Consider the following 25,806-nt stretch of genomic DNA (forward strand, 5'->3'; position numbering starts at 1 on the left):
TCTGACTAACAGCATTCCCATTATCTTTGAGGGTCAAAGGTAGCCTGCGTGTAGGTCAAGGTCTTTTAGAGATGCAGCTCAGCCTAAAAATTACCACTGTGTTGTAGCTGGAGAAAGGTTTTTTGGAATAAGCTCAAATTGTTCTACCTGGCTTTCAATCATGCTCCCACCTACACGATTATCCACACCTGCCTGGTGAAACAATGGAGCCATCAGCATGGAATAATAAACTTACTAAGTCTTGAACTCTGCCCACTTGCAAGTCTCAATCTTTGGGCAATTCACCTGATTAATCTTTCTGGGTCTCACTTTCCACTACAGCACAAGGCAGTATCATTTTCCCTGCAGGGATGTTGAAAGAATTAAAGTAAGCCTGGCTCACCCCAGGTAGTCCACAAGTGTCAGCAACAAAAATCTAAAACACCCAAGAGTACTCAGATTCTGTACCTTGAGCACTCAATTTAGAGCTATGATTTTTCTTGGAGCAGGGAACTGGCAAAGCAAGATAGCCAAAGGCCCTTTCAACTGTTAAGAATTATTCCCTAAAGAAAATACATTGTAAATTCTTCACCAGAACTCAAAAATACCCACAGACTATTAGGTTAGGGATGCCAGGTACTCTGGCCATTAACGTCCCCTGGTTCTTGGCTCCCACAGCCAAAGAATGAGCATTGATGTCTAGCTGATGGCTGAGTGATCACAAACGCAAAGCAATCACAGTCACACATACATACACATTTATTGCAGAACAATGTAAACGACAAGGTGAATACTCTCAAGGAGTGAGAACCTGAAGTCAGAGCACACACTATCTTTTCCATGTAACTAGTTTGTCCCACTTTTCCTCCTCCCAAGATTGGCTGAGGCCTCCAATCCTTTGGTGTAACTGACAGGTTGGGGTCACACAACAAACTCCCTAATATCACAGTCTCCCCAACTTTAGAGAAGGTGGGTGTCAAAATTTGCGAATTTAATTACAGTAGAACCTCTGTAAATTGACCCCCAAGGGACTGTCACAACCTAGTCAACATATGGAGGGGAGTCCACATAAGGAAGCAGGCCTGCTGTACTGGTACCTACAAATTAGGTCAGCCTAAGGAGGTGGCCAATGTAAGAAGGCAGTCAACCATGGAGGTCCTACTGTATATATGAAAATGAGCCCAGGTCAGTTTCACAAGAGAACAGTCCCTAGCCATAACCTGCTTCCTGCTTCCTGCACCCCCCCACCCCCCCCCCACCCCTGGTCCCTAGACACTTCCCTCTGCCCTCCGCCCTATCAAGGAGAGGAGCTGCAGGGACAAAACAGCACGTCCCCCCCACCCTCCAGGTGGAGAGATGCCTGGGCGAGGCAACCTGTCTCCCTTCACGCCAGGCGGCCAAAGTTGCACATCTCCCCCACAGGCAGCAGCCCTGGAGGGCGGGCAGGGACCGCGCGCGTCCAAGACCCCAACGAGGGCCTGTTCAGCGTGAGCCTGGCCTCGCTCGACGCGCTCGGCCAAGGAACTGCTGGGCGCGCGCGTCTGGCTGCATCTCCACGGGGCACTTGGAGGTGGCGCCCAAGCCTGGCCAGCACAATGGACACGAAAAAGTTTGTGTAAAACATCCCAGAAATCATTTCTGATCCCCAGGAGTCCGTAAACCTTCCATTAGGAGGTGAATAGCGTGGTTATTTTTAAGCACACGCCCCGGATTGTTACTCCACCTCCCGTTTCTAAGGCAGGGTCTGTCCCTTAGGAGCTCATGGCCGGCCCTCGGAGCCCGGGGGTACAGCCGCTGGCCGTTCAGCGCAGGGAGTCCAGTGCCCTGGCCCCTGCAGGATTAGCATTAGTCGGGGTGTTTACGCGACACACTGCCGCTCTCCTACTGAGAAGGACACTGGGAGCAGCCGGCGCCTCCAGCTCCAAGTTTGCTGAAGAGCTGCCCGGCCCAAAGTGCACCCCACGACTCGTTCTTCCACGCGGCGTCCGGGCACTGAGCTCTGCCAGATGGGCCAGCGCCCGCCCCGGGGTCCTGCCCCTCCTCTCCGCGGCCGCGAGAGCCCCGGCCCCGCCCCCGCACTTTCGCCCCGCCCCAAGCCCCGCCCCGAGCCCGGCTCGCTCACGCTCCTGGCGTTGAGATGGCGTGTGTGTCGGTCAGAGTGGCGCGCCGCTGGTGTACGAGGTAAGCTTGGAGTCCAGGCCTGCCGGCGCAGGGTCACCCACGGACTCCCCTCTTTGGGTGAGGGTGTCCGCCCATGGGAGATGCCCTTTCGGTTTTCTTGTCTGGGTGGCAACAGGATTTTACTTTAATGATTTCCCAGCGAGAGAGGACTAAAGTATGACCTTCTCACGCGCTCCCTCTGCCGCTGGGCCGGGGATGGTCAAGAGGGACGCGCGTCCAGGAGGCCAGGGCCCGTGGTTCGCTGTCCGCCTGTCCTCAAGGCCGGCGCCCACCTCCGGGCTCAGTGCGCTGCGGGATCCTCCCGGGGCCGGCTTCTCCCAGCGCCTCTGCGGCCTCTGCAGCGCGTGGTGCTTTCCTGGGAGCCCCGGCCTGCGCCCCACCCTGGGTGCTTTTGGGGTGCGAAGCGTTGCTTGCTGAAGTGGGGTAGAGCATCTTTAGGTTTGTTTGGTGAGTGCTGTGGAAACGCAAGCCGTTGGCATCAACCCGGGCTTAAACTGTTTTTCAGAGAAGATGGTGTAATGTTAAATGTCAGGGTACGCTGCCACCGCTAGGAAATGACCCCAAACGAATCTGCATAGGGAACAAAACTGGAACATGGTGGGTGCCTTGGAGTGATGGAATTATGAGTGATTTCCCCGACTTTCTTTTCTTAAATGATCATGCTTTCTGCAATTTGTTTTTAAAGTTTACACTTTATTTTCAAAGTAAGTTTACACCACAATTAGTGGAAACTTCCACATTTCGGCCTTCTTTGGACATTTGAATTTTTCTTTTCTCCTAGGAATTTGCCGCATAGAATGCAGAGCTTTCCCCTTTTCCAAAAAAAAAAATAATAATAATGTATAAAACTTACTGTATAGTGATTCCGTTGAATCATGTACTAATATTCCAAGGCTTGAACTTAAGAGTAGTTACATAATTCCAGGGGAGGTGATACTTTTGTTAGATTTGAGCTTTATTTGTGGCCTTATTCTGTTGCCCAGGCCAGGTGCAGTGGCACATAGTTCACTGCAGCCTTAACCCCTGGGCTCAAGCCATCCTCCCACTTTTACCGCCCCAGTTACTGGGGTTACCCATGAGTCACCTCAATGGGCTGTAGGTTTGGGTTTTATTTATAACTTTATTATTTTAATCATCTTTGTTACCATTAACTTCATTATTCAGGGTCATTATTAACATCCATTTTTTGCTCATGGTCTCAATACTGTGCACTAAAGGTCACCACCCCACCCCACCCCACTGCATGTGGTTAAAAACTTTTTGTTCAGCCAGCAAGCTGGCTCAGGCCTATAATCCTAGCACTTTGGGAGACCAAAGCAGGAGGATCACGTGAGGCCAGAAGTTCAAGACCAGGCTGAGCAAGAGGTATACACACACACCCCTGTCTGTACAAAAAAATAGAAAAATTAGCTGGGAATGTTGGTATGCCCCTGTAATCCCAGCTACTCTGGAGGCTGAGGCAGGAGTCATTTGAGTTCAAGGCTACAGTGAACTATTAGGAAGCCAAGGCACTTCACTCTACTAAGGCAACAGAGCAATACCCTGTCTCAAAACAAAAAACAAACCATTACTTTTCAAGAGCTTGCTGTTTCTTCTCTGCTCCTGGTTAGCTAGTTAAACATCTTCCATGAGGATGAGGTAGTTCTAGATGAGGATGGGGTATACCTGCTGAACCTGGGCTTACTACCTTCCACCACAGGTGGATTCCCTCCCAGCTGCTGAGAAGGCTGCAGCTCTCTGGAAGGCCAGCATCTGCTCATCTGTCCTTTGGAATATATTTTGTCTCTTCCTTCTTCTTCCCTCTTTCCATTTGTATGTTGGGACACATTTTGTGAGCAGAGAGGCAAGAATTGACCTGACATAGTTTATACTTCGTTAATCAGTGAGGGCAGAGGCTATTCCAGCTCTCGGGACATTTGATGATGAAATACCATGTCCTTTATCTTCTTGGTTGCCTGCCCTCTACTTTGCATGCTCTTCTTTTACATCCTGCCTGTGGCAGAATTTACATGGCTGTTCCAGTTTTGTCTGCTTTTATCTTTGTTTAATTGTACTTGTTTACAAAGACCTCATTTGATTTTACCTTCCTTTTTATCTTAAATTTACCACAGTTAGCTTCTTCTTTTTTTTTTTTTTTAATTAAGGGAGTCTTTTTAACTCTTACTAAACCTGACCCTTGCACCCTGAGTCAGAAGAAAAGGATGGAACAGTGAAGGTCACACAGCTGCTGTGTTGATTTCTTATCTAGGAATTATTACTGCAAACCATTTGTAGCCAGCTGGCTGAGGCAAGTATAGAGAAGATAACTATATGGCGTTTGGGTCTATAAGGGCTGGGAACAATTAGGAGTCAGGCTGCAGAAGTGTAAAAGCTGGGAACAAGTAGAAATCAGTCTCCTCCTATTTGTAGTCCTCCGCAGGCTGTTCATTTCCCAGCAGTTCAGCTGCACATGAGCAGAACAGCAATGAGAGCCAGTCAGAAGGACTTTGAAAATGCAATGAATCAGGTAAAACTCTTGAAGAAGGATCCAGGAAATGAAGTGAAGCTAAAACTCTACGCACTGTATAAACAGGTAAATGCCTAAGACCTAACATTATTTGGAGAAATTTTTTTTTTTTTTTGGATTTTGGCCGGGGCTAGGTTTGAACCCGCCACCTCTGGCATATGGGACCGGCGCCCTACTCCTTGAGCCACAGGCGCCGCCCTGTTTGGAGACATTTTGATCAAATGACCCCTTACATAAATATGCTGTATGTTTACTAAATTGTAACTTTAATATTTTGGGTTTGTATTGTTGCCTTTTCTCCAAAGAATATGTATATAGGGGTTTTTTGTATATTAGATCTTGAAATACTCGTACTATTAAGGACGGAGTAACCCCTTGTGCCAGAGTAAAAGAGACAAGATCTAACAATTAACTTTTAGATATTATTTGGATCTTGATTAGAATAAATCAGTTGAACAAGATGTTTTGAGACAATTGAAGAAATTTAAATATGGACTGAGTATCAGGAGATACCTTCGAAGTATTGTTACTGGAGTCATGGTTATGTAAGAAAATACTTTTTATTTTTTTGAAATGCATACTAAGTATGTACGGGTGAAATAGCATATGTTTGGAATTTACTGAAATTAAACAAAAAGGAGAAAAGAATAGACAAAGCAAGTAAGGCTACTTGGTAATTATTGAATTTGTCTGATGGTACTGGGAATTCATTATAATATTCTACTTTGGTATGTTTGAAAATTTTTATAACAAAATTTTAAAACTAAAGCTTTTCTCTGGCATTCCTGCCTCTCTGGGCTCCTGTGTTGTTATCTATTTTTCTGTTCTGTATGACCCTCTCTTTATTACATATGGGTGTGTATGGTTAATTTAACCTTGCCCCCAAAGAGGTCTGGCTTTGGCCTCCGTCTCTGAGACATTAGTCTCTAAGCATTTGACTGTCCTGTCCGATAAGAGTGTTTGGTGGAATCATCTCAACAATGTGATTTAGGATGAGGGCTTCAGGCTGCATGATCACACATACATGATGGAACCCCAGTAAAAACTCTGGACTCTGGGGCTGGCTTGTCACACATCAATTCTGGGAGAGTGACATTTTCACTCCGCGTGGAGAAGACAGCAAAAATTCCACATTTGCTACTGCCCCAGACTCCATCCTGTGTGCTTCCTCCCACAGCTGATTTTAGTCTCTTTCCCTGTAATAAACCATAATGTTAAGTATAACAGCTTGCAGTGGGTTCTGGGAATCTTTATGGAACCTAACAGTGGTCTTGGGACCTGCCCCCCCCCCCAACTTTGCAATTGGTGTCAGCCGTGAAGATAGAAGTTAAGGGCAAACTCTTGTCTCTTATGAACTGTGTTCCCCCCTCCATTTCCTTAGTCGGCTAACTCTTGCAGTGTTTGTCTATAAAAACCCATAGCCTCCTCTACTGCATTTATTTCTCAAAGCCTCTTTCTTATTTGGTCTGTTAGCTAGCTGCATTATAAAGTTTTAAAATTTTTAAATGGAGTTTTAAATAGCCATTTCTGAAAAGTAACTGAGTGGGATATTTTATTCGTCTTGAAACACTCACTCCATTTCCCCTCAATCAAATAAAGTTTAGTTGTTTTTTGCTTTTTCTCTGCCTGTCCTGCAGTTAAGTTTCCTAAAGGCCAGTGATTCTGATAGCCCCCAACACAACCCATATCTCAGCTGCAATTCTGTTTCCCAGTTACCAGAAGTCCACCTGAATCAGTGGTGTTTTTGGTACCTTTAGATGAGCTTTCAGAATATGCTGTGGGCTTCCCAATGTTTGTTGATGAGGTCCTCTTGAAGATTGTTTGCTTGAATACTTTGTTTGTGAAAAATGTTATCATCAATAGAAAACTATTAGAATTTTTTTAGAAGGTACTTTCCCAGAACCTTTATCTTGCTTTATTTTTGTGGGCAGGAAGTTACTACATATAACCTATCTTAGGGACTTATAGCCAATAGTATCTTTTGTCTTTCCAGTCTCTTTGTTGTCTGTGCATTTCCAGCCACAACATCAGAGACAAGGTGAGGAGGAAGTTCGGATTCAGTTTACATCTCCTGTGAAAGGATCTGGGAGAGGCATTCATGGCCAGCTGTGGTTTTTATGGATCTTAAATATTAAGGGCTCCAGTTTGCATAAATATTTGACCACTGTCCTTCTTCTTTTCACAGGCCACTGAAGGATCTTGTACTATGCCTAAACCAGGCGTGTTTGACTTGGTCAATAAGGCCAAATGGGATGCGTGGAATGCCCTTGGTAGCCTGCCTAAGGTGAATTTACTTGTTGCTCTGCTTTTATTTTATTTGCTGTACTTCGAAAGAAGCTTGGAGCTTCTCTCAAGCCATCAGAGATGGAATGTTTGAGATCTTGATATGCCAATACTGAACTAAAGTCCCTGATCTTTCTTCATTGCAAGATGCTATTTATTAGTATGATAAGTTTCTCAACATACTAATTCAGCCACAAGCTTGAAGTACCTGTTGTCTTATCTTCAGGAAACTGCCAGGCAGAATTATGTGGAGTTGGTATCCAGTTTGAGTTCTGCATCACAGCCCTCTAGCCAGGTGGAGCCTGGAGCAGACAGGAAACCATCTGGATATGAAACCCTGGAGGTGATCTCAGAAGATGGCATCACAAAGATCATGTTCAACCGGCCCACCAAAAAAAATGCCATGAACACTCAGGTAATGTTACCTATCTGGGAAATTTGTTCTGGTTTTCTTTTTTCCTCTCTGTGTTTCATCAAAATTGAAGCCTTTCAGCATCATTTTTATTTTTGTGGTGTTTCTTATTTGATTTATACAGGAAGATTAATAATTGTGGCCACTTCTTATGACCTTGGCATTCATTGTTTAGTGTTCGTAAGCTTCAGATAAGTTCTGACATACCCAAAAGGCACTGCGACTTTCCTAATAATGGAAATACAAATAAGGTAATATAAATGAAACATGTGGATGTAAGAGAATCACACAGAGGCCCTCTAACGTTGGTATAGACTGCCCCTTGAAGTGTCTTGATGTCACTTAGATGACTTGAGAGTCTTTCTCCTCACATGGAGTTCTATTTTGTACAAATAGAGAAAGAAGAAAGGGACTTCATCTTTAAATAGCTTTTGTGAACTGCTTCACAAGGGCAACTTTAGATTGTGAATATCTCGTTGAACTTTAATGATAATAAAATGGCCATATCAGCCCCTTTCTCCTAAAAAAAAAGTTATAGGGAATTAATTGGATGCTTGGGGCTGAACAGGGGCTAAAATTTGAAAGGACTATAACTATTAGGGTTTATAATTTCCATGGTGGTAGAAAGAGCACACTACTTAAAATGGTCTTAAGGATTCCATGAAGTGGAATATGTGACATTCAGTGAATAAAGCATTTAATTCTCACACCTTATTTCCATTTCCCCCTGACTCATTTTTCTACAACCATGGTAATAATAGCTATGCTTTGCAGAGTGCCTAGTAAGCATCAGCACTTTCCACACAGAGGTTCGTTTAATTCTCACAAGGAGCCTCTTTATCATTATTTAACAACAAAATAATTAGGCGAAGAAGAAACTTGCTCAAGTTCACATAACTGATAAGCATCACAACCTAAATTGAAACCCTGGTACATCATGTCCTAATCCTGGTCTCTGCTCTGCTGTGCTGTGTATAACTGTAGCCATGAGGGAGTTACTTCCTTGTCACCTCCTTCTGGGGAAGTGATCACATTTTTACTCATACATAGTCATCTCTCAGTATCCATGGGGCACTGGTTTCGGGACCTCTCACAGAGATATAAAACGGTGTAGTATTTGCATACATGTAATCTACACATATCCTCTCATGTAATTTAAATCATCTCTAGTTAATACCTAATTCAATCTAAATGCTATATAAATAGTTGTACTATTTAAGGTATAATGACTGAGGAAAAAAGTCTGCATGTGTTCAGTACAGATGCAGAAATTTTAAGAAGTATTTTGATCCATGGTTAGTTAAATCCATGGATGCTGAACCTGTGGATAGTGAGGACCAACTGTATTATATAAAGTCCATGTTTGTGTGTTTGTTTGACGTCTTTGTATCCATGAATAACAGCCCTCTTCATTGTTCTTTCCCACATTGAAATCTCATCTAAGGTAGATACTGTACCTATTTTAAATGCATTAAAAATTACAGCTGCATGTTCAAGATTTTCAGAAGTGTTACTGATTTAGAATTTTGAGGTGTTGTCCTTGACTATCATAATAATGTCTTAGCTGTCCCAGCCTCTTGACGTTCATTAACACCTCCACACTGTCTGGGACACTCGCTCTTCCTTGCAGTCACAAGGGTGACCTTGTTTTGTGGATACTTTTCTCTGACCACCTCCCATTCTGCTTGTCCTAGACAAGCCTCAGTCCTCTTAGTTTTCTGGTGCTTTTTACCTTCCACCCCTGACCCTATTTAAGTATCAGAATCCTCTGTTCAAGGCCTATTTTTTTTGTTCCTTTTGGAAAAAAAGATGTTTATCTCCCCTCCAGTATCTACCATAGCACCCAGTCCATATTACACACCAAGTAATTGTAAAAGGAATGAAAATCCTTTCAGGGGTTTGGGTCTACCTGTTAGGTTATAAATATAACCAATTTAAATATTTAGCTCATTGCTGAGACCAAGTTTGCAGACTGACATTTAGTGAAGCTCTTAGGTTATAATCCTTATCTCCAGAGTTACCTTTTCCTTGTCTTCCCATTCATCAGATGTATCATGAAATTATGCTCGCACTCAAAGCTGCAAGCAAGGATGACTCATCGGTAACTGTTCTAACAGGTAACATGTTTTCTTAGACTTCTTAATTAAATTTCTGGTTTTGTGGGGCCGTCTCTTACTACATAGGGAATTAAGTGGCTCTTAAGATCTTTTCCGGTGCTGTGATACTCTAATTTACATATTTCCATAATGCATTATAAAGTAATAAACACAGGGTATCTGCTCGCTGGCAATTACCCAAGATAAATTAAAGTGTATGACCATACAAAGACTTGTACAATCTTTTTGGTACAAAAATGGTAGCCTGATTCACAGTAGCCAGAACATAGGAATCAACTCAAACATACAAAAACAGATGGATGAATAAGCAAATTGTTGATTGTTCATACAATGAAATATAATAAAGAGGAATGAATAAATGGTACACATAAGAATATGGATGAATTTTTTTTTTTTGAGACAGAGTCTCTCTTTGTCAACCCTGGTATTGTGCCATGGCATCACAGCTCACAGCAACCTCCAACTCCTGGGCTTAAGCGATTCTCTTGCCTTAGCCTCCCAAGTAGCTGGGACCACAGGCACCCACCACAACGCTCGACTATTTTTTGGTTGTAGTTGTCATTGTTGTTTGGCAGGCCCAGGCTGGATTCGAACCTGCCAGCTCTGGTGTATGTAGCTGGCACCTTAGCCACTTGAGCTACAGGCGCCGAGCCATACCTGGCTATTTTTTGAGACGTGGTCTTGTTCTTGCTCAGGCTGGTCTTGAACTCCCAAGCTCAGGCAGTCTACCCCTCTTCTCCTCCCAAAGCGCTAGGATGATAGGTGTAAGCCACCTCAGCTGGCCATGAGCAAATCTTTAAAACATAGTTCAGCAAAATAAGACCAAGGCAAGAGGGTGCATATGGCACAAGTCCATTTATAGATAGTGCTGCAGGAGGCAGAAGTTTTAATCGGTGGTGACTGAAGTCAGGGAGTGATTGCCTTCGGGCAGGTGGGGTGGTATGACTAGAAAGGAGCCTAAGGCAACATCCTGGGGCGATGGAGATGTTCTGAGTCTTGCTTTGGATGGTGATCACGTGGGTATTTACAGTGATCAAAGGTCATTGGACTGAACATTCAAGAACTGGACATTTTATTGCACATAAATTATACCTTAATTAAATACATACTCATACGTACCCCTTTACTGGCTCTTAGAACAAAGGCAGAACTTATCAGGATCTACAAAGCTCCACATGACCTATCCTGCATATCCTCACCCTTCACTGACTTATTCTCTCCAGCTTTTTCTGCAGCAGCTATGGTGGCTTTGCTTTCAACACATCATAATATACCAAGGATATCCTCTTCAAAGAACCTTTACACATGCTAGTCCCTCGGCATGATATTCCTCTCACCCTTCTCTTTCTAGCTAACCTGGCCTCCCCTTAGGAAAGATCCTCCCTAAACTCTCCAGTTGGACCAAAGACCCTGCTACATAGCCTCATATTATTACTCATCTCTCCTTCATACCGTAGCTGGATTATTTATATTTATTTTTTATATCAACATTCAGTTTACTCATTAGTTTGTAAATTACAGTAAGAACCATAGCTGATTCTCCAGTGTATTTCTAGCACCTGGCATAGAGCCTGGCACATAGCAGATACCCAATAATGATTAAGCAAATAAATAAATGAATGGTTGGTTTCATTCTTTACAGGAAACGGTGATTATTACAGTAGTGGGAATGATCTGGCTAACTTCACTAATATTCCCCCGGGTGGACCAGAGGAGAAAGCTAAAAATAGTGCCATTTTACTGAGGTAAGAGTGACTGACATTTATCTGATCCCAGAGGTCTCATCCTTACTCATCAAAGTGGTAATAATTGAACAAAAGTGAAATAGCTACTTTTCTGTATCAATGCAGTTAATTGTGACATGGGACACGCATATTTCTCCAGACTGCCTCCATCAGCAGATGGGCTTTTCTCTTTCACTTGGACTTCTTTACCTGTTCATCCTGCTGCTCTAGGGGAGATGCGACTGGAAAACGTAAACATGAGCTATAGATATAAATAGAATTCTCTTTAGATCCACATACCTGAGACTTGGCAAAATAATAAAAAATGAATAAAATAAAATTCTCCTGTATTAAGGCAGAGGAATTTGGTAAATTCTGATCCAGCCAGAGGAACAGAAGACTTCTATGAATTCTGGTAATAGCAGACATGAAGGAGCCTCGAAAAGGACAGAAGGCGGTCATGAAGGCTTTGCTCTTCCTATCACTTTTATCCTTGCCAGGTCTCTAATTCCCACTGAGCTGTAATATTGCAACATGTGCTCAGCCTCCTGCCATAATTGTGAAGACTACAGCTTTTCTCCTAGAACATGTACTGTAGAACTAATAAGTTAGGGTAATTAGTAGATTCTTAAGTGACTTTTACTTATGTGTTGGTAAAATTTGCTGATCCACAACCTTGTAGAAAACATAGAAGGTTTTTTTTGTTGGTTTGTGACTTTTTTTTATTCAGACAAGAGTCTAATTCTGTCACCCAGGTTTGAGTGCAGTGGCATCAGCCTAGCTCACGGCATCCTCAGACTCCTGGGTTCAACTATCCTCTTACCACAGCCTCCCCAGTAGCTGGGATTATGGGAGTGTACTACCACGCCTGGCTAATTTTTCTATCTTTTGTTGAGATGGGGTCTCACTCTTGACTCAGGAGTGTGGAACTCCTGGTCTCAAACAGTCCTTCCTGTTTCAGCCTCCCAGAGTGCTAGGATTACAGGAGTGATCCACCACACCCAGCCAATATATGGTTTTTACCACCAGAGAGAACCCTAATTTATTTGGTTCAGAGGTATTTTTCCCACCAATAGATAGGCCCATATTTTAGAATCCTTATTTCTTTGGATCTTCTTTTGTTGGATTTCATTAAACTAGATTGGACACGTCTACAGACCTAATTCTCATGAATAATTATCCCATATAAGCAGCAAATGAGATTCTAGGTTCTGGGCTGCCCCAACACTTTGCAGGCCCTAAACAGCCCCTAACTCACTGCTGAGAATACAATATTTGAACAACGGTTGACCTGTAGATCTAACTGCATCTGCTTCAGTCAAGCGCCATACAGATGGACATCTGGATGAAGCTGGTGTGTGAACCAGGCTGTGGCTGGACTGGGAAACCCTGCTCCTGGTTGGTGTGGAAACACCCAGCTTGACCAGGAGGGTCTGTCACCTCAGATTCACACTGTCATGCCTATACTCCAGTCACACTGTTTTGGAACATTTGATGATTTTTATATTTTCCATTTCTGTAGAGATTTTATAGGCTGTTTTATAGATTTCCCGAAGCCTCTGATTGCAGTGGTAAACGGTCCGGCTGTGGGGATCTCCGTCACCACTCTGGGGCTGTGTGATGCTGTGTATGCGACTGACAGGGTAAGTCAGCTACCGCAACAGCAAGCGGGCAGGCAAATAGAGGGAGTTAGGCCTTGGGGATCCTCCTCTGTTATTGCTAGTGGTAAGCAGATTACATGTGGTTTGTGGTAGAATGCACTATATTTAGATTTTTGTCAAACAATTAGCCTAATGTGGCCGATTTTATTTTTCCTTCATTATTAACTCACATTTCCCTAAACACAAGTATTGTTGTAAACATTGTCCCACCTCTGATGGTTCTAAATTCTAATCAGATTATATACCATAGTTATTCAATTTTCAATTTTCATTTTACTCTGAAATACTCAGGAGACACTTGAAAGCTTTACAGGAGGGAAGAATAGCATGTTTGCAGGTTGTGCAAGCAGATTATTTGAGCCTTTTTTCTAAGCAAATGAGTCCTGGTATATATAGGATTTTAGAATGAGAAGAGACAGTGAGCATTAGTCTCACTTCCTCCTTTGCAGATAAGAAAACAAAAGCTCTGAAAAAAGAGTTCCTGTCCCAGACATAGTTTAGCTTTGTGTTTATCACTGAATTACATAGATTTTAATTTTTACTCTTAGAATACTGGTAATATATAGATATCCTAGTGGGAGAAAATGTGAAAACTATGGAAAAGTACAAAGGAAATATTTAAGTTAAAAATCACTCCTTGGCTGGGTACGGTGGCTCATGCCTGTAATACCAGATCTTTGGGAAGATTGCTTGAAACCGGAGTTCAAAGATTGGGCAGCATAGTGGACCCTATCTTTATAAAAAATAAAAAAAAAAAATCACTTCTTATCTTATCACTTAGAGATAGCCAAAGCTAACATTTGGGTTATTTAAGTTATCTAATCAGTCCCTGAGTATTGAACCCTGCGCTATTTCTAGGTTTTTCATCATTAGCCAAAATGAAATAAACATGTATCTTAAAACTTTTACCCAAGAACATTTATGGTAGACCCAATAACCACTTTTAGGGTTATCAGATTATTCAAGTGACTTTTGCTTACGTGGTGGTAAAATTTGCTGATCTACAACCTTGTGGGAAACATACGGTTTTTATCACTGAAGAGATTGCTAGTTTTGTTCAGAAGTATTTTTCCACCAATAGACAGCACTATATTTTAGAGTTCTTAATTCTTTGGGTCTTCTGTTGCTGGATTCCATCCAAACAGATTGGATATGTCGGCAGACCTAATTCTTATGAATAATTTCCCCATAAAAATAACAAATAACACTGTAGGTACTTAGGTGGAAGTTTGTATTCAAAGGCAGAAATCAGTAGTCTTTGTTCACATTCTGTGTGGTGGGTACCTGGTTAGTCATTGATCTGCCTTTAATAGAAGCTGGGTAAACAGTTCCTGACCTGAAATCGGAGATCTCATTCTTCAGTACTTGGAGAACAAACATTATCATATTTGAATCTTGTCCTGATTCTCCCACTGAATTCAAAGTTATTTTCAATTTATATCATCCTTGTAAATATTTTGATGACTTTTGTCTTTTGATAAAAATTGTAATGAAAATTAAAGTCAGAGGATGTATATATTCTATATACATTAGAATAAACATCCTGCATATATATTAAAATTGTAATACTCAAGTCACATTTGACTTCTGTTACTCTGAGATACAAGACACAATATACAAGATAAGCAACATTATCAGTATATATTGAATATTATAAATTTTATACAGCTTTTTCCTTTCTTAAAATGTGTATACATTTTTTTGGCACCCACTGTGCCAAAGCATCACTGTACATTAGATGCTTTAAAATTTTGATCCAAAGTAAAATTTATTTGTCAAATAAAGATCTCTGGTAAAAAGCATACCCACTTGAATTAAACCAAGCATCGATGTGGAGAGTGACTAAAGGAAGAATCTGTGGAGAGGATTGGGTTTTATGTAGGATTTATCATTATTGGTTTCATGAATAAATGCCATATTAAATGATGGGTTAATATTTAACCCATGTGAACAAAGTATTAGTCTGTTTTATCCATTCTGTATTATAGGCAATGGTGAAAAATGCCTAGTAGCGTCTTTTGTTAGTACATGATATGATTCCTGTAGAAGTTAATAAAAGGTGGAAATCTTAAAAATGCTGAATATTTGCATGCCACTATGTAGTAGGCATTCGGTTAATACACATTTTATATATATCATAAATATATTTCATGTAATACAGGGGCTGTTGTTCCTCATTTTATAGATGACAAGACTGTGGCATAGGGAAGATAAGAAACTCTCCCTAAGTTGCTGAGTAGTCTGATACCAGAGCCTAAAGTTCGAACCCTTAACAACATCTACTGTTCTGTTTCTGAAAATAAGCACTTAAACGCTGCTCATTGCCAGTTTAGTATGCACCATTTTTTGTTTTTGTTTTTGGTTTTGGTTTTGAGACAGTGTTTCACTATGTCAGCCTTGGTGGAGTGCTGTGGCATCACAACCCACAGCAACCTCAAACTCTTGGGCTTAAGTGATTCTCTTGCCTCAGCTTCCCTAGTAGCTGGGACTACAGGCGCCCACCACAACTCCTGGCTAATTTTTGTTGCAGCTGTCATTATTGTTTTAACTGGCCAGGGCTGGGTTCAAACCCACCAGCCTCCATGTGTGTGGCTGGCACCCTACCTACGGAGCTATGGCCGCCGCCAGTACGTACCTGTTGGTGGTCCCTCTGCTATCTTTGGGCTTTTTTTCACTGTTCCTGCTCATGTTCCTTTGGCTGTGTCTTCTCGCAATAGTTTCTTGAATAAGATATCTTTTTGGATGAAAAAAAGAAGATATGGGACATGAACAAAATTTTTTTATTTTATTTTGATTTATATGCTGCATATATTATGTATTTATATCTTCTAACAAAATATGCATTAAAAATAACACCACGTCTAATTATAGGAAAAGAAACCTAAATATTCTTTTACATATTATTATAAATTAATTTTCTTTTATGAAGATTTATCGTTTATCAAGAAACACGAAAATACTTCTCAAATCTAGAAAAAAACTGAAAATGACTATATTCTAAATATCCAATATTGAAATCAATTCTAGTAGTTAAAGCCAATCAAAAACCTCTGGGGCAAAGTTAAGACAAATGAGAAATTGAAATAATTTTTCATGACAAAGGCTAATGTCTCTAAAATATTTTTTAAGTATATATAATAAAGTGACAGATCAACAACATTACATAAACGTGGGCAGTGGTGAGGAACAAATAGGCCACAAAAAATGAAGTAATAAGTGGGTCTTAAAGTCACATGAGAAAGACACCATTAAGAAAATGAAAAGATAAGCTACCAGGGGAAGATATTTACTTGACACTTACCTGATAGAAGCCATGTTGCCTGAATATGTAAAGAACTCTTACAACTCAATAATAAGCTAAATCGTGTAACTTAAAAAATAGTTGACAAAATATTTTCATAGTTACTTCACCAAAGAATATATACATATACATGGAAAGATACTCAGCATCATTAATTATTAGAGACATTAAATTAAAACAACAGTGAGACACTGATACACACCTACTAGCAAGATTAAAATGAAAAAGACTTTTAATAATTAGGTGTAGCAGGAATGTGGAGCACTGGGAACTCTCTTAGGTTGCTGGTGGGAATGTCAGATGAAAATAGTTTTGTAGCTTCTTTTAAGTTAAATATACATTGACCACACAGCATAGCTATTCTACACCTAGGTATTTACCCATGAAAATTGAAAACATAGGTACACAGAGACTGGTAGACAAATGTTCATAACAACTTATTTTTGTCAGAATTAGCTGAAAAAGATATTTAACATTTTTTTCAGTCTCACAGAGATAAAATCGACAAATAGGAATTGTACAATCACGTGCCATTTTGCAATATTCTAGTCAGTGACAGATTGTACGACTGTGGTCCCATTAGATTATAACACCACATTTTCACTCTCCCCTTTCTGATGTGTTCGGATACACAGATAACTTACCATTGTGTTACAATTGCCTGTAGTATTCAGTACAGTAACATGGTGCACAGTTTTGTAGCCTAGGAATAAACAAGCTACCAAATTTTGCTGGGTATAATGTGCACCCATGTTTTGGGCCCAAATTTTCAGGAAATAAAATCTTTTGTTTTAATTTTGTAATTCAAATTTTTAATTGCTTATATTTAGATACTTGTTTTTTGCATTATAGAGGAATTGTAACTTTTAAAAACATTATGGTATAAAAATGTTATGTAATAAATAATTACAGAACATAAGAGCAGATACAAGGTACAAGGGATTTTGCAATAATTTTTGTAAGATTATCAGCCTAGATTGCTAGCTCCCACCTAATATATATGAACAGAAATAAATTGCTCATTATTGGCCAAAAATGCTTTCGTTGCAAGTTCATTGTAGATTCAACAAAACCAATAACTGTAATCCAGGGTATTATTTTACATCTGGGTATTGTTATTGCTTCATAGAGTTACACACTTTTAACACATAAGCATAAATAAAAGAGTTAAAAACATTTATATAGATATGGAATCAGTACTACCCATGTTTAATACACATCCTTATTTTTCCCTCAAAAATTTGGGCAAAAAAAATGGACATTAAACATAGTAAGATACAGTATTTCCTACAACCTAGGTGTGTAGTTGGCTATACCACCTAGGTCTGCATAAGTACACTCCGTGATGTTTGTACAACAGTGAAATAGCCTGCTACTACAATTCTCAGAAAATATCCTTGTCATTAAGCAACTCAGGACTATGTATTTAAGATGTACAACTTGATGTTTTTCATGACACCCTCAGTCATAATAGCCAGAATACTGGAAACAATATCAGTGGTATTAACTGGTGAAGGGAGAAACAAATTATGATGCATCTGTACAATGGAAAACTTCTCAGAAGTAACTACTAATGGATACAACAGCCTGGTGATTCTCAGAAGCCTTAGGCTGGGGTAACACAGTAAGACTTGAAAGGCTGCAGAAAGCAGAATTCTGTTTATGTAACATCCTAGGAAAAACAAAACTTTAGGGACAGAAAACAGATCAGTAGTTGCTTGGGCGGGGGGGAGGGCTCAGAGGAGGTGATTGAATACAGAGAGGGATAAAGGAACTTTTTTTTTTTTTTTTTTTCAGTTTTTGGCCAGGGCTAGGTTTGAACCCGCCACCTGTGGCATATGAGGCCAGCACCCTAGCCCTTTGAGCCACAGGCACGACCCCATAAAGAAACTTTTGAGGGCGATAGATATGTTCCACATCTTTATAGTGATGATGACTATGTAACTATATTTATTAAAACTCATCAAACTACATACTTTAAAAGAGTGAATTCTGTGTGTGAACTATGCCATATAATCGTAAATTTTAAAAAATGTCATCAAATATTGTGAAGTTATAAGCAAATAGTGATTTTTTTATAATCACATATGAAAAGTTTCTTTTTCTCTCCCCCCACTATAGGCAACATTCCATACTCCATTTAGCCACCTAGGCCAGAGTCCAGAAGGATGCTCCTCCTACACTTTTCCAAAGATAATGGGCCCGAGCAAGGTAACTTTGGGAAAGCTTAAATATAAAATTTAATGAGTCATCTCTATTCTAGAAGTAATCTCACACTCTCTTCTTTCCCTTGCTAATATGAACAGAAGAGATAGAAGCTAATTATTCACTCTTCAACTCTCCAAAGAGTTTTGCATGTGGAGAAACTAGGCTATGGAAAGTGTCTGGTATAAAGGAAAATTAGACGTTCTCTCTGCAGTCCCTAGAACTGGCATTTTCCTCTTTCAGCGAGTTGTCTAGTGCCAACTACTTGCAAGCAGCACAAGACCTTGTCCTCCACAGCTGTGTAGCATTGGTCATTTGAAGGACTGGGGCTGTGCCAGTCTCCCTTGGTCTACTGAGCTCAGGGGCCCTTAATTCCTTTCTGGATGACCAGTGTCCTCTGAGAAAGAGGATGTCTTCACTTTCAGTTTTATTAAGTACCAGCAGCTGTGAGGCTTCACAAGGGTTTACTCCTTCCACAGCCACTCTCACCCACAATAGTCTTCTCATCAGCCAGTTTTGAAAGTGTAATTGTGATTCTCAGGGTGGTTAAGTGGCTGCTAAGTTCTCTCACTGTGTTTATGGAAACCTAGTTGTTCATGCTTCCATGGCGTGACTCCAAGGGAATTATGAAAAGACTGGAGAGCCAGGCAACAGGGAAAGGCTTCACAAAACTTCTTCAGTATTTCAAAGTATGATTGGAGGGAAGGAGGGAGAATTGAGTCTCCCATTATTAGGCCAATGGGAGAAAAGGAGGGAGAATTGAGTCTCCCATTATTAGGCCAATGGGAGAAAAAAATACACACATATATATATATTTTAAATTCGTGAAGCTGTTACAGATTGTTCTTGGATGATTTGAACTTTTTAAGTTTGAAGTTTGGGCAGAACCAACTCTAAATCTTAGAGCATTTGACTATGAAATAATCTTTACTCTTCTGAAGAAGAATCGCAAATGTGGAGAGGATATCCCCATTTTTTTTTTTTTTTGTAGAAACTAAACATAAGTCTTCACTTTCTTTCAGTCAAATAGAATTAATTTGAGTGTCTGTACAAGTAAAGAAAACTCTTAGAGCCAGACCCTGGGTAGAATTTCCAGGGAGTGGAATTTTGAATATTTCTGAAGGTTAATCCTATGACCATGAATTTTTCTTTTCTTTTTTTTCTTTTGTGATGTTTTATAATGTACAAAACAAAAAAAAAATCATAGCTGCCATGGGTTATAGGAGCAGTATCTGCTTTAGGTCATTTGTGCCCCAGGCTGCCCAATCTTGCTTCTCCAGCAAGGCACAGATAGAAACAGCAGCCTTTCCAGACCTTTCAGAGACCTATGGTGTCTCAGCACACAGTTTGCAAACTGTTGCTCATTGAGGTCATCAGCTTCTCCCTTACTGAGCAATATCAGCAATCTCAAAAGATCACGAGTAAATCAATTCCATGCCTCTTAAAAGCAGTCAATTCTGAAGTTAACTGAAGCCTTGTTTTATTAGTGTCTTAACCTCTTTTTCATTTCAGGCAACGGAGATGCTTATTTTTGGAAAGAAGATAACAGCAAGAGAGGCATGTGCTCAAGGACTTGTTACTGAAGTTTTTCCTGATAACACTTTTCAGAAAGAAGTTTGGACCAGGCTGAAAGCACATGCAAAGCTCCCCCCAAATGTTAGTATTCATCCTTTACTCATAGGAACCATGGAAATAATTTCCTAAGGGAAAAATGTGCTTGCCTTCAGAGAATAAGTCACAAAAAAGACAAGATACATAGTTAGTTAGCTTTAAGCACATCTGAATTTGGGTTTAGAGATAATTATAATGTTGGAAATACCATTGACTGTTTAACAACATGGGTGCTGACCACTTGCACAGTCAAAAATCCACATATAACTTGACTCCACACTTAAACTGCTAATAGTCTACTGTTGACCAGAAGCCTCACCAATGACATAATTGTTGAATAACACATACTTTATATGTTGTGTGTATTATATACTGTATTCTTATAATAAACTAGAGGAAAACAATGTTATTAAAAAAACATTAAAGAGAAAGTATATTTACTTAGCATTTAGTAGAAATGGATCTCATAAAGGTTTTCATCCCTATCGTTATGTTGATAGGAAAAGAAGGAGTAAGTAGAAGGAGAGGCAGGTATGCTCAGTGTAACATTTATTGAAAAATATCCATGTATAAGTAGATCCATGCGATTCAAACCTGTGTTGTTAAAGGCTCGACTGTACTGGTTCTTACAAAACTTGCCAAATACACATTCCATTTCTATAAGAGGTCATAGGGTTAATTCTTTATGGGAATAACTTGAGCAGAATGATAGGAAGTATTGATAAATATGTAAATGTACATAAATATATGTAATCCAGGAAGCCAGACAGGTTAACTGAACTTCAGGAAACTCTTACTCTTACTGTATGACACTTTTGTTTTCATAAAATGACTGATTGCTCATATGCTCTTGCTATTTAAAATGTGGTTCTGGAACCAGAAGCTTTAGCATTTATCTGAGCTTTTTGGAAATGTATAATCACAGGCCTGCCCCACACCTACTGAGGTGATTCATATGCACACTGAAGTTTGGAAAGCACTGTCTTATATTACACATGTATCTTAAGAGTTAGCAGGATCAGTTAAATGAACATTGGAGAAATAAAAATCAGAAACATAGAATAGTCCCATCCCTATTAGAATAACTCTTAACCTTCTTGTTGGTTTTGTTTTTCCAGGCCATGAGAATTTCAAAAGAGATAATCAGAAGTAGGGAGAAAGAAAAGCTACATGCTATTAATGTTGAAGAATGCAAGGTCATTCAAGAAAGATGGCTGTCAGATGAATGTATGAATGCGGTCATGAATTTCTTATCCAGAAAAGCAAAACTGTGATTGATGACCACTACAGCAGAGTTAAGCATATCCAAGGAAGAAATGTGCTGTTAACTTATTTCTAGCACTTGAACTAAAAAACTTCATTGTGCCTTTTTTGTAGTGAGAAAATATCAATTATGATAAATATATTTTATCGCAGCTCTGATAAATAAAAAATTTTATAAAACAAGCTTTAAGAATTCACATAGGTTTTTGGTAATAGACATTCTTACATCTTGCCTCAGGAATTTTTGTTGCCAGGAACACTGGATCATGGTGCCTGGAATCCTGCTTCCAAAAGCACTCACAGCATTACAAGCTGAAATTATATCTTTGTACGCCACTATTGCGGTTTGCTGTCCACACACAGTGACTGACTGGATTGTGCCAAACGCTGACAGCCGATAGATCACCAACTTGAGATCTTCGGTGGCTTTCACGTTGTGTTTCAGCCATCTAGCAAGGCAGTAAATAGAAGAAATAGTATTACTGGAAAACAAATAATATTAGTTCTCCCCACCCCCACCCCAATAAAAAGGCATAAGGGGAAAATTGGGTCAAACTGCTAAAAAGTAATGCTCTGTGTCACTAATAATTTCCTTGTTTGTTGTAGAGCCCATTCTTGTCTAATGGGGTATTTTATGAAAGATACCTGCAAGCTGCCTGTACTGTCTTTGCAACTTCCTATTTTGATTAGTGCCTTATGTATCATTGACCAGGGTGGAGGGTGTAATTCCAAGGATAACAAAAGTGGTGTGGGATATTTTGCTTTTCTACAAAATTGACCTTTCCTTAGTCATCAGTTTCCAGGTAGCTAACTCCACCAGATCCCTAACTCTTTAGTTCTTACTTTTATTTTTATTCCAGTAATCCAAATCCAAAATGTTAGGTCTTATAGAAAATATGTGAATAGAAATAACCATTAATTTCTCCTGGGCACTTACTGTAACAGGTGCTTAATACCCATTATCTGGGGCGGCGCCTGTGGCTCAATGAGTAGGGCGCCAGCCCCATATGCCAAGGGTTGCGGGTTCAAACCCAGCCCCGGCCAAACTGCAACCAAAAAATAGCCGGGCGTTGTGGCGGGCGCCTGTAGTCCCAGCTGCTCGGGAGGCTGAGGCAAGAGAATCGCGTAAGCCCAAGAGTTAAGAGGTTGCTGTGAGCCGTGTGACGCCACGGCACTCTACCTGAGGGCGGTACAGTGAGACTCTGTCTCTACAAAAAAAAAAAAAAAAATACCCATTATCATACATTATATTCCCCCCAAAAAAGATGCCAAAAATTAAAAATGAGGTAAGTTCTATTGCTACTATCTTTTATAAGTAGGCATCTTGAAGTATGGAAATTGAAGTAGGTGTTCCAGAGTCAAACTCCTGGTAAGTGTTAAAATACAGATTAACCCTTTCCAATCCAATTTTTTTGCCATCCACATACTCCCCAGCTCTTATTTATTTGGGGAGGGAAAGAGGTTGGTGTGTTCCTTGTAATTATCCCCATTTTAAAAGAGAAAAACAAATATGAACTCACCTGATGGTTTTATTATCTATTTTAGGCTACATAAAGTGTTTTTGTTTATAAACAAACAAAAAAAAAATCATTATGTCAGATGAGGTCAGACATGGGATCAGAAAGGGTTAAAACCCCAACCAAAGTTTTCCAGTTCTACTACTGTGGCATAGACTATTTCCCATTTCCCACACTAATTACAACCAAACCCCCTAGACAACTATGTAAAAGGACTACCTGAGGACACTAATTATACAAAAGCAAGTAAATTGTGGAAGGTAGTGAAAATACAGGGAAGCAATTTTATGCTGTGCCCAGTGGTGCTGTGCCTTTGAGGAAAAAATACCATATTCAAGACAGCCATTGGAATTGTGCTTTGGTGGCCATGTGGCATGGCCAACCAAATGTTGAGAAAAACAAAAACATCTTTCTAGCTAGGAAAAGCATCCCCTGAGAGCTAAAGAGTGAGAGTAAAAAGAAATCCCAGAGCAGAGAGAGAAGTTACCCTAAGTATGAACCTATATAAATCTCAGGTTCATGAGTGAGATAGATTCAAACCAACAGAGCAAAGGCTTTGAAACTTGAACTGGGATTTTAGCTACCACCCACCTAAGATCAAGACAAAGCTTATAGTCTGAACCTAATCATGTTGATTTGCTAAAACAAAAACATCAACATTCTCTAGATGACTGCCACTAGATCCACAAAAACACCAATATCTTCCAGATGATTGCAACAGGACCCAGGATCCATGAGAAATAATAGTCACAATGCCCATAATACAATACAAAATTATTTGACATAAAAAAAAAAAAATCATGAAATAGCTGGGCGTTGTGGCGGGCGCCTATAGTCCCAGCTACTTGGGAGGCTGAGGCAAGAGAATCGCTTAAGCCCAGGAGTTGGAGGTTGCTGTGAGCTGTGTGAGGCCACAGCACACTACCAAGGGCCATAAAGTGAGACTCTGTCTCTACAAAAAAAAAAAAAAAAAATCATGAAAATCTGAAAACTCAATTGAGTTATTAATAGATGACACATATCAGTCCTGAGACAACCCAGATGTCAGATTTGCCACAGTCTTTAAAGAAGTTCTTACAACTGTATTGCATGAGGTTAAGAAAAACACACTAGAAATGATTTAAAATGTAAGAATTTTCAGCAGAGAAACAAAAATGATAAAACCAAATCAAAATTTTAGAAATAAAAATGTGAAAAAAATTATCTGGAGGGATTCACTAGCAGACTCTAGATAACAAAGGAAGGAGTCAAGGAATGTTGAAGATGGATTAGTAGAAATTAGTATGAAGAACTGTTAGAAAAAAATATTGGGGAAAATGAATAAAGTAACATCAGCAAGATGGCAAAATAGTAAGTTCTATGTCCTCATTCTCATGGAAACATCAAAGAAGCAGCTACAGACTGACTAAAATAACTTTATACTATGTAAGAACTAAGAAAATCAGTCAAGCATCTATTGCAAATAAATGAATGCTGAATTCAGAAAATGTCATATCGAAAATGATTGGAAATTTTATGGCCTTTTTACTCACTCTTACCCTATCTACTCTCCTGTGTCATGCAGTCTGAAGGAATCGACCTAATCTCCATTTCCCTCCTTAGGATAAAAGGAGCAGAGTGGAACTTGATTGCAACATTCTGGCCTGTCTGTGTATTTCCTGACTCAGACAGGAAATAGCAGCACAGTTTCAGTTTTAGTTTGAAAGCTGCAGAAGGCAGTGGTAGACAAAGCAGAATAGGAAAAACCACACAAGGACTGCAGACCTTAAAGACAAGACATTACAGGTAGAGGAATACAATAGAACACCTGACGCCCTGAGACTACACAGGAATGAGAGTTCAGGAAATTAAGGCATCTAAAAGCAGTTTAGGGGAAGTTTTGGGAAGCACACACACAGAAAGGAAGCATGCCCAGAAAAGCCTTGAGAAGACCTCAGTTCATCTTAAGGCTATTGGCCCACAAATCAGTAAAAGTCTTACACAACAGTCTGCAAAGACTGAAAGAGCGGTTATTTTTTAGTGCTCAGTTTTCAACCAAAGGTCATAAGGCATGCAAAGAAACTGAGAAAGATAGTCCATTCAAAAGGACAAAATAAATCTCCAGAAACAGTCCTGAAAGAAATATAGGCATCAGGTTTACTAGATAAAGACCATAAAATAATTTTCTTAAATATGCTTAAAGAGTTAAAGACAGAGACAAAGAACTAAAGAAAATCAGGAAGACAATATATGAAAAAAATGAGAATATCAAAATGAGGCAAAAGCTATAATTAGTTTGACGTAAGTACTCCAAATTGTATTTAAAAAATCAACACATAGTACCCCACATATGCATAAATGTATTCATGATCCATGTGTAGATGACTTAATAAAAAAAAGAAAAAGAAAAAACTTCACACCATCATCCTGACCACACTCATGGCAGCAAAGGTGGAAGGAACCCTCACCTGAATACCTCACAGCTGACTAAAGAGAGCTTCATTGCCCCAGAGAAAGAAAAGGTAACTTTTAAAACAGTCAACATGCCCTGCTCCAGCCACATACTGAGAGCTGGCTGGTCCACGCACGAATAAAGCCTGAGGAAACTCCTCATGAGACTTGTCTTAATTAAACTTTGAACTTTGGAAAAAGGGAAGAAGGAATGTAATCTGTGTACCTACATCACTGAAACAAAGAGTGTCTCCTTAAAAAAAAAAAAAAGAAAGAAAGAAAGAAAAAGAGTTTTGAAGCAAGATGGTGGCCGAGTAACAGCTTCCTTGCAACTGGGCACCGTGAGTCTGGGGAGACAAGACTCCACGCATCTCTGGCTGGTGGGATCTGCCTATAATCATCCCTTTGAGGACACAGGGAGTCAGCAAGAGACTTTTGGACCCCAAGAGAAGGATAAAAGCAGTGGAAAACTGGCAAGTGGTTGCATGTGTTCATTCAGTCTAATCCCACTGGCAGGTGACTCATCGAAACCCTAGTCCACAGGCATGGCAACTTAAAGAGTAAGAGGAAGTGAAAAAAAAGTAGGGCAAGGAAACAGATAAAACAAATCATTCAC

General features: G+C 40.0%; 2 protein-coding genes across 3 annotated transcripts in view; one reads left to right on the forward strand and one right to left on the reverse strand.

Moving 5' to 3' along the window:
* Positions 1 to 2,083: 2,083 nt before the first annotated feature.
* ECI2 (enoyl-CoA delta isomerase 2) lies at positions 2,084 to 21,426 on the forward strand. 2 transcript variants are annotated; one of them, XM_053602036.1, is made up of 10 exons: positions 2,084 to 2,160; positions 4,570 to 4,732; positions 6,852 to 6,950; positions 7,176 to 7,364; positions 9,409 to 9,478; positions 11,121 to 11,223; positions 12,725 to 12,845; positions 18,286 to 18,375; positions 19,882 to 20,025; positions 21,099 to 21,426. In XM_053602036.1, the coding sequence occupies exons 1-10, from the start codon at positions 2,117 to 2,119 to the stop codon at positions 21,252 to 21,254; spliced, it is 1,179 nt and encodes a 392-aa protein (XP_053458011.1). In that variant the 5' UTR covers positions 2,084 to 2,116; the 3' UTR covers positions 21,255 to 21,426. The 2 variants fall into 2 exon arrangements, with proteins under 2 accessions (XP_053458011.1, XP_053458012.1); XM_053602037.1 differs by lacking the exon at positions 2,084 to 2,160 and adding an exon at positions 2,232 to 2,607.
* The window catches only part of LOC128593733 (testis expressed protein 56-like), a 54,663-nt gene continuing 43,458 nt past the window's right edge, over positions 14,602 to 25,806 (reverse strand). The window contains exons 3-4 of the mRNA XM_053602038.1: positions 21,470 to 21,692; positions 14,602 to 15,597 (exon numbers count right to left, since the gene is read on the reverse strand). Coding sequence (XP_053458013.1) covers positions 15,535 to 15,597; positions 21,470 to 21,692 — 286 coding nt within the window. The 3' untranslated portion in view covers positions 14,602 to 15,534. The remainder of the gene's footprint in view (positions 15,598 to 21,469; positions 21,693 to 25,806) is intronic.

The sequence above is a fragment of the Nycticebus coucang genome, chromosome 9 (genome assembly GCF_027406575.1).
Source record: "Nycticebus coucang isolate mNycCou1 chromosome 9, mNycCou1.pri, whole genome shotgun sequence".
Classification (NCBI taxonomy): domain Eukaryota; kingdom Metazoa; phylum Chordata; class Mammalia; order Primates; family Lorisidae; genus Nycticebus; species Nycticebus coucang.